Source organism: Chiloscyllium plagiosum, chromosome 17, assembly GCF_004010195.1.
Source record: "Chiloscyllium plagiosum isolate BGI_BamShark_2017 chromosome 17, ASM401019v2, whole genome shotgun sequence".
In the NCBI taxonomy this organism is placed as follows: Eukaryota; Metazoa; Chordata; class Chondrichthyes; order Orectolobiformes; family Hemiscylliidae; genus Chiloscyllium; species Chiloscyllium plagiosum.
Genome location: NC_057726.1, coordinates 54,464,298 through 54,478,975, shown reverse-complemented (window position 1 = coordinate 54,478,975; position 14,678 = coordinate 54,464,298). Strand labels below are relative to the sequence as shown.

Below are 14,678 nucleotides of genomic sequence, written 5' to 3'. Positions count from 1 at the left end.
CATGGACCCAGAATCAATTGCAACCTCAGTTGACTGTCTGTGTGGAAATTGTATTTTCTCCCCATGTCTGGTTGGGTTTCCTCTGAGTGCTCCAGATTCCTCCCAGTCTAAAGGTGTGCAGGTTCGGTGGACTGGCAATGGAAAATTGCCTGTAGTGTCCAGGGATGTGCAGGCAAGGTGGATCAACCTTGGTAAAGTGTGCAGTGGTAAGTAAGGTGTTAGATGACACAAAAATGGGCCAAGTATTTTGACAATGAAGAAGAAGGTCTTGAGTTAGAGGAGTACAGAAATGGATTGTGCCAGGTGGAATTTATTACTGGTAAGTCTGTGGTGGCGCAGTTAGAAGTAGTAACAAGATAAGGGAAAACGCAATGAATGGCAGGTCATTAGGAAGCTCAGAGGAACAGAGGGATCGTGGGATACTTGTCCATAGGTGGCTGGGCAGGTTAATAGGGTAGTTAAGAAGGCATATGGAACACTTGATTTTATCATTTGAGGCATAGATTATAAGAGCAGGGAGGTTATGTTGGAGCAATAGTGAACTTTGGTGAGGCCACTGTTAGGGTTTTTTGTGTAGTTCTAGTCACCGCACGAGAAGGAAGGAAGTGATTGCACTAGAGGGGTTGCAGAGGAATTCACCAGGATGTTGCCTGGGCTGGAGCATTATAGTTATGAAGAGAGGCTGGATAAACTCGGGTTAATTTCTTTGGATCAGAAAAGACTGAAATGGGAATATGATTGAAGTGCATAAGGGGCGTGGACAGGGTGAACAGAAAGCAGCTGTTTGCCTTAGTTGAAGAGTCACTTTTAAGGTGAAAGACAGACAGAATTGGAGGAAAGATGTTTTCACCTTGGGGCACTGCCTAGGTGGGTATAATTAAGGTGGATATCCTCACAACCTTTTAAAAAGTACTTGGATGCGCACTCGAAATGTCATAACATTCAAGGCTATGGGTCTAGTGCTGGAAAGTGGAACTAGTGTAAGTTTAGTATAGTTTTGGCAGTACGGACTCAAAGGGCCTCCTCTGAACTCTGTGCTTCTTTAGTTATTCAGGAGTGTCATTGGAAACTATTACTTGTGGCTGGGTCCAAATGAAATGTCAGAATCTTTTATCACACTTATTGAAACAATTAAAATGCAAGTTTTCAGGCAGTGCCCTTCATTTGCTCTCTAATTGGGGTTTTACAATGTCTGTAATTTTCTTGAACGTTCAGCATGTGTATTGTCTTTTTGTAGAAGAGAATAGTCACTTATTGTCACTTGTATTTTAGACAGCTGATGAAAGGATTTGTCCATCTGCTCTCTGTGGAGGGGAGATTTGGTGCTGTTTGAACTTGTATTTTTATTGTCAACACAATTCATGCTGCCAAATGTTGGTGAACAGAATTGTAAAATATCAGTTCCAATTTAAAAAAAGATTTGTTAGAATTTTTTTTTATTGAGAGAGGAGGAGGTGACTGTTAATATCTGCAAAGTGAACAGTCAGTACTGGGAATTAAAGCAATTTGCACTACTCACCCTTCCTATAAAGTAGCATTAACCAAAACGCCAGGTCAGTGTAACTGTTGGCCATGGTGCTGTTGAGACTCCTTTTGAGTCTAAAGGTTATGATTAAGAGGTTTGCAGGTGAAAAAAGTTGGTTGGATGGTAAATACTGAGGATAGTTGTAAATTGCGGGAAGATTTTCAGCAGACTGTGCAGCCAGGCACAGGAGTGTCAAATGGAATTCATTGGAAATGTGTAAGGTAACGCAGTTGGAGAGGGCTAACATAGCATGGGATTACACTATAAATGGTAGGACCCTGGAAAGTTTGGATGATCAGAGGGACTTTGCTGTGTATATCCAGATATCTCTGAAAGGAGTAAGGCAGCTAGCTAAGGTAGTTAAGAAGACAGATGGGAGACTTTTGCCCTTATTAGCTGAGGAATAGAACACAAGAGCAGGGAGCTTATGCAGAAATGGTATAAATGCTGGTTGAGTAACATCTCGTTCTGGTCACCACATTATTGCAAAGCATGTGATAGCACTGGAGAGTGTGCACAGGAGATTTACCAGATGTTGCCTGGGCTGCAAGATCTGATTTGTGAGGAAAGATTGGAGAGGCTCGGATTGTTTTCTCTTAAACTGCAAAGGATGAGAGGGGAACAGCTATGTACAGTATACGTTTATGAGGGGCATAGATAGGAAGGCACTTCTTGTATTAGTGGAGGAGTCAATAGCTAGGGGCATAGATTAAAGATGGGGGAGAGATAGGAATAACGTTTTCACCCAGAAAACAGTGGGAGTCTAGAACTCACTGCTTGAAAGGATGATCGGGTCAAAAACTCTAGTAACATTTAAGCAGTACTTAAAGCCATAGAGTCATAGAGCACAGAAACAATTTGCTATCTCTCCCTGGATCCCATATGATCTAACCTTACTTAACCAGTCTACCATGTGGGGCCTACATTTGGTTACATTGTCATAGCTTCCAGGGCAATGGGTTAAGAGCTGGAAAATGTGATTGGTGTAATCAGGTCTTTGTTGACTGATATGGACACAATGGGCTGAATGGTCTGCTTCTGTACTATAAGCTCTTGAACCTATGGGTTCAAATCTCATTTTGTGCCATTGCTAAGTGTGAGAGTTGCCACCTTTTGACTAGCAGCACCTTCTGGGAAGGGCTTCAATCCCTGAGCCTCGGGTGGCCTTGTCACTGCCTGATTGGTGTGTTGTTCATGATCCCAGGAAGAGGCAGCATGGGCCTTTTACCAGCTCCATAGCCATCTGACAAGATCCCCCACTGCCTCAACAAAGTTCCACTCAGATTAGCTGGTGGTTATCAAATTGCGACGATGTGGAATACAGCGCGACTATACTTCCAAAAGCTGTAAAGTGCTGTGAGACATCCTGAGGCTATGAAACATGCTCTATGAATACAAGTTGGTTCTTCTGTCATAGGCCAACCTGATATTGGTCAATAACCTGATCTACTCTCTCCTGTGCCAGTGATCTGACTTTCTCTGTATCTGAGCAGAACCTTTCAAGTGTGCCAGTGTGAATTGTGTAATACTTCCCACAATGGCTATATTTCCTGAATTCAGAGGAACGTCTGTGCTGTGTTTTCATCCCATCAAGAATTAGATCAGTGGCCAGAGTACTAGATAGAAGTGTTCGGTCTCCCTGTACTAATGGTGATTGTTCTTTCTGTGCAGTACGAAGAACCCTGAAGAGCGGTCTGACTCCGGATGTGGTCCAGGCCTTGGGTTTGTCCAAAGCCCCAGAAGTGGAAGTATAAGACTTCATGAATGCAAATGAAGCTCAATGATCACGTGAGACATCTTCACGAATTAGCACCGAACGATAGAGAAAACATTTTCATATCCCTCCAGATTCCTGAACTTCACAAGTACTTTTAAATGTTACAGTGCACCTTGTACTAGCAGGTTGTTGGAAGGAATCACGTTGTTGAACTTGAATCATAAAAGGAGGGCTCACTAAGTATTACAGCCCAGTTCGTTGTAGGCAATGGATTCAGAGGTCAGATCGGAGTTCAGTCAAAACAATGAATGATATTCCTTTCTTCAGATAGACTGAATTATGATGTTTTCTCTCAAGACTACACATGTTCAACTGAAAACTTTCATCTGTTTTCTTCCCCAATAAATCTCTCCCAGTCTTTTTCTGAAGGCAGCGACTCTTGTTTTTGAGTACAGTTTGGTAGTTGGTGTTCACCCTCTCAGTGTGATCCCCGAGTTTGAAACTGGGCAGTGTGTGGCATTGAAGTTTTAGACATCAAAGGGCTTCATGACTGAACTCGACTTTGTCCTCCTCCATGGTGTAAACATGTACGTCCAGGAGGAGTCGATAGATGGCCATCAGGTATGAAAGCACGGGCTAAATTTCCTCTTCTCCTCTTCAGAGACACTAAGACGCTTCCCCTCCCCATGGTGCTCTGTCAGTAGTTAGCAAACTCACTACAGACTAGCGATGGAACTTCTACTTCCACAGGCATATATGGCTCATCCATATGCAATATATTTAGTCACTGGGCCACTACAGGCGATGCCGACTTTAAATATTGTGGACATTAACCACCTATGGACTTAGTGGAACCATCACATCGATGACAATAAATATTTAAGTTATGTCAAATGACTGATCTTTAACCAGGAAAGCTATGTTGTAAAGATATCTTAAACTGACAGGATGGTGAATTGACATGAAAACTAAAGATTGCTACATTACAGTAACAGTGAGGAAAGCATATTCATTTGTCAGGCAACAATAAACAGTTTTGGAGTTGTCTTCAATGTTAAACATTGTTGGCAGACATGGACAAACCAGCATGCTCGTGGGCAGTCCATGTTACAAATACAAATTTGCACTGGGTGTCTCATTTATCATTTAAATGACCATTTACAGGCAGTATTAAGATAACGCTGTCTTAAAAAAAACCCACTAATTGACAACTCCATCAATAGATTAGCTGCAATGTAGTTCCAACAATTATCTACCAAGATCCAAACATACCTGCCATCATATGGTTAGCAAGGTTGCTGAATTAAAGAGATTGCTGAAATAGGAAAATATACCAAGTGCTACCAATGAATACCATTCTCCATTTTTAACTATAGGATCAAAGGTTTTTCAGGATTGTGTGATGCATTTTCATATACTTTATATTTTTATCTGTGAGATTTAAATTTTTGAATGTTTGTATAAGTGTTATTGCAACAATTAAATGTTTCACCATTTTCTTGTGTTGCTTTGCTTTTTGTTTTATTGACTCTGGAGATGATGAAAATCTGTTGGCTTAATCATTATTTCAGTATGCCTTTCAAAACACAGGGTTGTGGTTGATCAGGGGATTAAAAGCTTTGTCTCATCCGACCCAAAGACACTGTGAGACATGTCCTGATTGATCCTCCCTGCTTCTTACCCAATCCTCACACAAATGACTTGGAGTTGGAGAAAGCCTTCCTTAGTGGAGTTTGGGGCCTAGGACGATTCACACTGTGCAGGGCTCCCCACTCTTCCGAGGCCAAACTATTGCACCCTCACTCCCTCAAACTTTCCCACCCATCCCATTCTCAAACTAAATCAGAAACAAAACAAAAAAAGATCACACTCTCACCTATTCAAAAGGTCACCTTCCACCTTGGCTGCCAGTTCTACTGAGGTGGCCAAGGTGGCAACATAGAACACCGCCCCTCCCACCACCTCATCTCCCATGGGGCATGGACTGATCACTCCAATTCACCCTACTTAGGGCATTAGGATGGTTCTGCTGCTGGCCAATTGCTGATTAATACCAGCAGGAACATCGAAGCAAATCATACCACGTCCTCCAGGTATGGGAGTACCGCACATACATTCCAAGCTGCTTCCTTACAGTTTGGTAAAGTTTGTGAAGAATTGGAAATGCAAACCAATCTTCTATCACTGCATATGAAACCAATTAAACGCAAAGTGGATTTTCGTCACAAGTTAAACTCGAGCAAGAACTTTCCAAAGCTGTATAAAGGTTTCAAAAAATAAGTACAGATGATTAAGGCCATTCAGTCTATTTGTCTACAAGAAAAGAATTGGATCCGCTCATTAAGTCATCCAATTTGCTCTTGATTAATCCTCAAGGGTTTGGACCCCACCACCATTTGAGAGTCTATTCAAATCTATTCCAAGTTAGCTCAGAGCTATTGACAGTTCTGCATTGATGAAAATTCTGCATCTCCCAGTCAACTGTGCACTCATCTGAATTATTGGGATGAGACAAAGGGTATGATGACCCTTCTTCATTGAATAGGCTGTTCTCCCAGTGTCTTATCAACATTCACCATGGAATCCCAAATCTCAAGCCAGGCCACAGGATTCTCTTGTCGTGATTCTCCAGTTGTATTCCTTATCTGTCATTTCTGTATGTTTGTATGAATTGTATTTCAGCCCACTAGTCATCAAAGTACTTTCCTGTGTGTAAATTGGCTGTGTATTTCCCTGCAAAATAATCGTGATTACATTACAAGGTAAGATGTTAGCTGTGAAACACCTTGCACCATCCTGAAGTGCCGATCACTTCAATAACAAATATGTGTCCCTTAAATTCACCTTCATTTCCCTGAGTCCGTGCATCCTGATCTCACTGTTAGGATGAACCTTGAAGTAGTCTTCTGGGTTTGCTGTTTATATACCGTGTAACATTTTATACTTTTGTAAAGTCAGTTTCTCACTTTTTCTTTTACCCTCCAGTTTCTGGAGTTTTCCCTCAGAATTTGGTCCTCTGCTCTTCAGGGCCAGTCTTTCTGCGCTCTGCAATATTGCCTGCAGGACTGGAATGTTTCAATGGTGCCCTGGCGGCCAAATCTGAAACAATGCATAAGGTGCAGTCTGACCAGAACATATCATTTTCTGACTCAATTTTGGCAGTATCGTTTAGTATTTTATACCCTTTGTTAATTGCCACTGCACGCTGACTTGATTAACATCTGCAACTCTTTTATCTGCGTATTTGGGTTTTTCTCTGTTATTCATTTTATTATATATATAGTCCACATTTTGTTACGGTGGGTAGTAACTCTTTTCCCAGTCACGCTTCTCTATGTTTATAGATTTACTTTAACTTCTTGATTCATAACTGCATCCTCTGACTGTGTATGCTTCCACTCCTGACTTGGTGAACTTGCCAAATTGCTTTCAGTTTATAAAAAGCCAAAGATGTAAATTAAAACCTAAACTGGCCAGAACATTAATTCTTGAGGTACTCCACTCAAAATGTCCACTCAGCTGCCCTCGACACATTGGTTCCATTAACAAGCACTCTCTCATTTATTTTCTTCAGTAATCACTTACTTATTTCAACATTTTACTTTAAAATCTTTGAACTTAAGTAACAGCCTTTCCTATAGCATTTTATCAAAATCTAATATTCCAATTATAGAGTCATAGAGATGTACAGCATGGAAACAGACTCCTCGGTCCAACCCATTCATGTTGACCAGACATCCCAACCCAATCTAGTCCCACCTGCCAGCAGCCGGCCCATATCCCTCCAAACCCTTCCTATTCATGTACTCATCCAAATGCCTTTTAAATGTTGCAATTGTACCAGCCTCCACCATTTCCTCTGGCAGCTCATTCCGTACACGTACCACCCTCTGTATGAAAAAGTTTCCCCATAGGTCTCTTTTATATCTTTCCCTTCCCACCCTAAACCTATGCCCTCTAGTTCTGGACTCCCCAACCCCGGGGAAAATACTTTGTCTATTTCTCCTATCCATGCCCCTCATAATTTTATAAACCTCTATGAAGTCACACCCCTCAGCCTCCGACGCTCTAAGGAAAACAGCCCCAGCCTTTTCAGCCTCTCCCCATTGCTCAAATCCTTTAACCCTGGCAACATCCTTGTAAATCTTTTCTGAAACCTTTCAAGTTTCACAACATCTTTCCGATAGGAAGGAGACCAGAATTGCATGCAATATTCCAACAGTGGCCTAACCAATGACCTGTACAGCCGCAACATGACCTCCCAACCCCTGTACTCAACACTCTGGCCAATAAAATAAAGCATACCAAACACCTTCTTCACTATCCTATCTACCTGTGACTCCACTTTCAAGGAGCTATGAACCTGCACTCCACAATCTCTTAGTTCAGCAACACTCCCTAGGACCTTACCATTAAGTGTATAAGTCCTGCTAAGATTTGCTTTCCCAAAATGCAGCACCTTGCATTTATCTGAATTAAACTCCATCTGCCACTTCTCATCCCATTGGCCCATCTGGTCAAGATCCCGTTGTATTCTGAGGTAACCTTCTTCGCTGTCCACTACACCTCCAATTCTGGTGTCATCTGCAAACTGTACCTCTTATGCTCGCATCCAAATCATTTATGTAAATGATGAAAAGTAGAGGACCAAGCACTGATCCATGTGACACTCCACTGGTCACAGGCCTCCAGTCTGAAAAACAACTCTCCACCACCACCTTCTGTCTTCTACCTTTGAGCCAGTTCTATATCCAAATGGCTAGTTCCCCCTGTATTCTGTGAGATCTAACCTTGCTAACAAGTCTCCCATGGGGACAGATTATTTGGACAATAATTCCTTGTAATTAGCACAGAATAAATTTATTCCTAATGATTGATTCTGTATGTTAATGTCACTTGTGTTAAACTATTGATTCTGCTATATTGTGGACTAAATAGAGTCATTAGGTGTACAGCACGGAAACAGACCCTTCGGTCCAACCTGTCCATGCCGACCAGATATCCCAACCCAATCTAGTCCCACCTGCCAGCACCCGGCCCATATCCCTTCAAACCCTTCCTATTCATATACCCATCCAAATGCCTCTTAAATGTTGCAATTGTACCAGCCTCCACCACATCCTCTGGCAGCTCATTCCATACATGTACCACCCTCTGCATGAAAAAGTTGCCCCTTAGGTCTCTATTATATCTTTCCCCTCTCACCCTAAACCTATGCCCTCTAGTTCTGGACTCCCCGACCCCAGGGAAAAGACTTTGTCTATTTATCCTATCATTGCCCCTCATAATTTTGTAAACCTCTATAAGGTCACCCCTCAGCCTCTGACGCTCCAGGGAAAATAGCCCCAGCTATTCAGCCTCCCCCTGTAGCTCAGATCATCCAACCCTGGCAACATCCTTGTAAATCCTTTCTGAACCCTTTCAAGTCTCACAACAACTTTTGGGCGACACGGTGGCACAGTGGTTAGCACTGCTGCCTCACAGCACCAGAGACCCGGGTTCAATTCCCGCCTCAGGCGACTCTCTGTGTGGAGTTTGCACGTTCTCCCCATGTCTGCGTGGGTTTCCTCCGGGTGCTCTGGTTTCCTCCCACAGTCCAAAGATGTGCAGGTTAGGTGAATTGACCATGCTAAATTGCCCGTAGTGTTAGGTTAGGGGTAAATGTCGGGGTATGGGTATGGGTGGGTTGCGCTTCGGCGGGTCGGTGTGGACTTGTTGGGCCGAAGGGCCTATTTCCACACTGTCATGTAATCTAATCTAAAAAAAATCTAAAACTTTCCGCTAGGAAGGAGACCAGAATTGCACGCAATATTCCAACAGTGGCCTTACCAATGCCCTGTACATCCACAATATGACCTCCCAACTCCGGCACTCAATACTCTGACCAATAAAGGTACAGTACCTTTTCTGAGTACAAAGATACATTTGCTTATTTCCATTCCAGTAGCATGTCTGTAAGTTTGGAAATAGTCTCATGATGCATATCTGCAATTTGGACAGAATGGGATACAAGTAGCAGAAGTATTGAAGGACATCAGCTACAAGAGCATTGGAATAGTTTGATCTAGAGGTGAGAAAGATGGGATTTGTTTCCGCAGCAAATGGAGTGATACAAAGGCATTGTAAGTTGCAGAGGGCAGGTATTGTTTTGGAGGAAAGAAATAGGGTTAGAAACTTGGCTTTGGTGGAAGGTGAGTGTTCAAACTTCAACTTGTAAATATATTGCCTAGCTCATTGCTGGAAAAGCACGTTTACAATGACATGAAGTGGAGTTTTCTGAATGATGGCTCCAAAGTTCTCTATCACCTTAACCAATGAAAATTAAAAATACAGGAATAAACAGAGGGACAACAGAGATGGAAAAATGGCAAACTGCAGTCAAAGCAAGCCCTGAAAGAGAAGGAAGTGAATGAAGAGAAAACCAAGAGACAGGAAAAAAGATTAAGAAAGTTTTAAATTGTAGAACTGAGAATATTCTAATAACAATTTATTATCTACCAGACTCTGCTTTTAGATAACAATAAATCTGTTAGCTAACTTCCTACAGCATTTTAAATTAATGCAGATGCAGTAATTTGTTGAAATTCATAGTCACTCAACAACTTGTGTTAATTTGCAATTAACAAGGTATCTTGCCAGATGTTGATGGATGCTTTCCACATTCAACTCTCATGTGGAGATGTGGATAGTTTTCTGTCACACTCAATTACCCGTTAGTGGATTACTATTCACTAATTGTGGAAAATCAGGGGAGACTATTAGAGTTGCCTGAGGATAGCGTGCCTGGACAGTCTGCAATAAAAACAACTTATCTCTCAGCAAAGCAAATACTGGGTGCTGAGCATTTATGAAAAGCCAAGAATGGTTGTTAAATTGTATAGCTGTGTTTGGTCCTTCTCCCGAAACAGCTAGTGATTGTCATACCTCACTGAAACAGCGCCTAGTGATTGTCATACCTCACTGAGTAGTGTGCTGGAAAACAAGCCCCAATATTCCTGCAGTCATCACAAACGTTTATAAAAATAATCAGAACTCCCCAATTTATTTGTCATTTAGACCCGGGTTTACAGAAAACATGGATCACGTTTCTGTACTTGAGAAGGATTGCTATTTGTTTGAAATAAATAGATTCTAGCTACAGCTAAACTATTACAAGCCATTGACTTAACTTTACTAGTTAAAATGCGGACTCCCTTATGCAACTCCTCTATCAACAAAAGAAAAACATGGTGTCATGGACAGAGGGGAAAGTCGGGGAAGGTAGTTCAGTGATCCCTGTCCACAGGAGTCACTGGACTAAGCATTTTGGGTTATCAGGATTTGCTGCTCCTCAATCTTCGTTCTCCAGATACTTTGGCTCAGTTGAGGAGGCATTCTTATCCACTTGTCAATTGTCAGTTAAGAGCCACAGTTTACAGCAACTGATGAGGGAAAATAAACTTTTTTTTTCAGGTTTGAGGTATCTGTTACTCCTTGGTTAGGAGTCCAATGGCTTCTGACTAAGTATTCACATCCACAAGCTGTTCAGCTACCTGGGTGCCAAATATATAGTTGTTGGCAATAGAGGCCATTTTCATCGACAACTGGTCACCACTCCACTGCCCAATCAGCTGCTTGTTGCTGGGTTAATCTATTTGCTTACCTGCAATGAACAAACAGCACTGTAACACAATACTCGCTATGAGTGTCTGGTGACTTGCTTTTAAAAAATGTGCAGTAATTCTTTCCACAATCTTTTGTTTTTAAATGAGTTCTTTTCCCATTGCAGTCCACAATCAAAAATGCAGACAAAAATAGAAGATGTGATTTGTACATTACACTATGAACACAATGATTTAGCCCCTATAGCTGTGCTCAGGTTTGATATCTCCACTTTAATCTTGAGGTCACCCAAACCTCTGCTGTCCATGTCATAACTCTCACCAAGCTCCCTTCACCTCCAACCTTTCTGGTCACTGACATATTTGCTTTTAGTAGCTGAGGCCTGATCTTTAAAGTGGTCATCCTTGTTTTCAAAATTCTTCATGGCCTCACTTCTGCATATGTCCATAATCCCTTCCAGCTTCAAAGATATCTGCACTCAACTGTTTCTGGTCTTTTGAACATCCTAATTTTAGTTGCTCCACCTTCAGTGGCCAGGCCTTTAATTCCGTGGGTCCTAAACTCTGGAACTCACTCCTTATATTTCTCAGTGACTCTACCTGACTTTCCTCCATGAAGACACGCCATCAAAACTACTCTTTGGCCAACGTTTGATTATTAGAAGAAGCATCTTCTTATTTGCCTTGGTGGGTTTTTTTATTACTAATCTCCTCATGAAGTCCTTTGTTTCATTTTACTAGATTAAAGACACTGTAAGGATATAACTTGTTGTTTGATGAATTATTCCAACCAATTTTAGACTGAATTAATAATTCCTTACTGATATAACTTTTACATATATTACTGATTTTTATTTGTTAATTGATCATATTTTGAAGTAATAATCTGTATTTATCTTATGAATAGAATTTATTATTTTATATACACCAGTGAGATCATTTAAAGTTCTAACCCATCAACATCTTAACACAAGTTGTTCTTGTTCTTTTCTGTGTCCTCCCTCTCAATGTTTTTTGGCATGATGACCAAAACTGACTATAGTACCTTGTGTGGTCCAGTGCACTGTAACATTTTTGCACAGCCTGTGTAGACTTCCATGTTACTGTTCTGGCTATCTATAGGTTCGAATTCTACTTCACTTTTCAACTTCAATTGGCACACTGTCTCGGTGTTGAAAACGGCATGTCTAAAGCTGTTTATCCATTTCTAGTTACCCTAGTATTAATTTCATTCATTGTATACAACTGTCTATCAATGATTCAGGCTAAACCTAACATTTATTATCCATCTTAATTTATTTATGATATGTCTATTCAAACTAGTTGATCTGAACTCTTTTGAAAATCTTTTACTGCATCCACTACAAAACCTTATTCCCATGTCTATCCTACAGTTTGTTTGAATATTCACGTTTTCATATAGATTAGAAAACTAGAGGACTTCTTTTCAATACCATTCTCACCAGTGAATGCAATCTCCTCTGCACTGTCTGACTTTACCAACAGGTATTGAAAATTAACTCGGGACACAAAAACACTGTCTTGAGCTAATGAAAACAGGTAAACCCAACAGCCAAGTTACAAAAGCTGTAAGTAAGTTTGGAGGCCCTTTCTCAGGGAGATAGGCTAATGTGGGACCAGATTCTAGAGGTGGGCAATATGACTGTCAGCTTACAATCCTGCCCGAAGGTGTCTGAAAACATTTTCAAAAAGAGGATTGCTTATGGCAGAAGAAAAGGCAAGACCAGTTCTTCTGGTAAATAACTAACCAGTTTGACACCTGCTTGGGATCACATGACTGTCTTTGTGGGGTCAGAGAGGGACCTGTGACAGGGAGATACCTGAACTGGCTACCAGTCCCTGTACTGGTCTCTTCCAAGTAATTAGGAGAATAAAGGTAGGTCCATGCAGGTGAGTCCAACAAAAGGTGTGATGAGTGACCCAGAAGGGCCTGTCGGACACCTTATTGTGGCTCTGGCATATAAATAATTAATCAGGGATAATGTCTATGACAGTAAGTTTAATTATTCTCAATACCACAGATTATAAATTACAGATACATATCTGACATCAAGGATGTGAGGTTTCAAGCTCTCTGCTTATTACTGTTTCTGAGTAGTTTGTCCACAAGGGTGCAATGATGGTTTTGACTTATCCTTGCAATTATCTTGAATTGCAGCCAGACCATTGTACAGATGTTTCAGTAACATTACTGGTCAGCTTGCATTTACAAAGTACTCTCATTTGTAACCCAATAAAGAATCAGAGTTAGTATTTATCCTTCTACAGCCATTAGCATCTGCCATCCAACAATCACTCCCCCCGCCCCATCACAATACTAAGCCCCAGCTCCAGGGTTTCAGCACAGACATCTCACTCCCCTTCACATTCAATCTCTTTTCACAAACATAGATACCAAGGGCTTATGCCCAAAACATCGATTCTCCTGCTCCTTGGATGCTGCCTGACCTGCTGCGCTTTTCCAGCAACACATTTTTCAGCTCTGATCTCCAGCATCTGCAGTCCTCACTTTCTCCTAGTTGATTTTAACCTACTGCGAATCCTCTTGCAAGGATGCCTTCCTTGAAGAAGCTCTCTTCCTCCCTTTACAAGGATTTCAGTGAGTCCCTCTCTTACTGCACCCCCCAGGTCATCTCCTCTGCCCTGAAGCTCTTCAGCCACGTCCTCAAACAGACTCGCTACCCACAGTCACATCTCCTTCCTCAGCACCTGTCTACGGAACCGACTGACCCCGCATGGACTCCGGACTACGTTCAGACCAACAATTCCTGAAGAAGGGCCAATGCCCGAAACGTAGATTCTCCTGCTCCTTGGATGCTGCCTGACCTACTGCGCTTTTCCAGCAACACATTTTTCAACCATACCACAAAAAGGGATAACTTAACTACAAGTGACAACTCAAAAACAAAAGAATGAATGATACAAAACTTTCTTATTGAAACTCCAAAAAGTTGATTCTGTGCAGTTTCTTTCTCAGATTAGATCCTTAGAATGATCATCTTCACATATCTGAGCAGCTCACATGTCCCCAGGAATGGCAGGCGGTGACCAGTGGGGTACCGCAAGGATCAGTGCTGGAACCACAGCATTTTACAATATATATTAATGACATAGAAGATGGTATTATTAATAACATTAGCAAATTTGCTGATGATATAAAGCTGGTGGCAGGATGAAATGTGAGGAGGATGTTAGGAGATTACAGGGTGACCTGGACAGGTTAGGTGAGTGGACAGATGCATAGCAGATACATTTATCCACATTAAACTGCATGATTATCCACTTTGGTGGCAAGAACAGGAAGGCAAATTACTACCTAAATGGAGTCAAGTTAGGTAAAGGGGCAGTACAAAGAGATCTGGGTGTTCTTGTACACCAGTCAATGAAGGCAAGCATGCAGGTACAGCAGGTAGTGAAGAAAGCTAATAGTATGCTGGCCTTCATAACAAGAGGGATTGAGTATAGAAGCAAAGAGGTTCTTCTGCAGCTGTACAGGGCCCTGGTGAGACCACACCTGGAATATTGTTAGATTAGATTGGATTACTTACAGTGTGGAAACAGGCCCTTCAGCCCAACAAGGTCCACACCAACCCACCGATTCCCCTACATTTACCCCTTTACCTAACACTACGGGCAATTTAGCATAGCCAATTCACCTGACCTGCACATCTTTTGGACTGTGGGAGGAAACCGGAGCACCCGGAGGAAACCCACGCAGACACGGGGAGAATGTGCAAACTCCACACAGTCAGTTGCCTGAGTCGGGAATTGAACCCGGGTCTCTGGCGCTGTGAGGCAGCAGTGCTAACCACTG

At 41.8% G+C, this 14,678-nt stretch overlaps 1 protein-coding gene across 3 annotated transcripts in view; it reads left to right on the top strand.

Moving 5' to 3' along the window:
- fhod1 (formin homology 2 domain containing 1) overlaps positions 1 to 4,738 on the top strand; it is a 313,847-nt gene extending 309,109 nt beyond the window's left edge. For all 3 annotated transcript variants that reach the window (XM_043707126.1, XM_043707128.1, XM_043707127.1), the window contains one exon: positions 3,197 to 4,738. In XM_043707126.1, the coding sequence (XP_043563061.1) occupies positions 3,197 to 3,279 (83 nt within the window). In that variant the 3' untranslated portion in view covers positions 3,280 to 4,738. The remainder of the gene's footprint in view (positions 1 to 3,196) is intronic.
- The last annotated feature ends 9,940 nt before the right edge of the window (positions 4,739 to 14,678 follow it).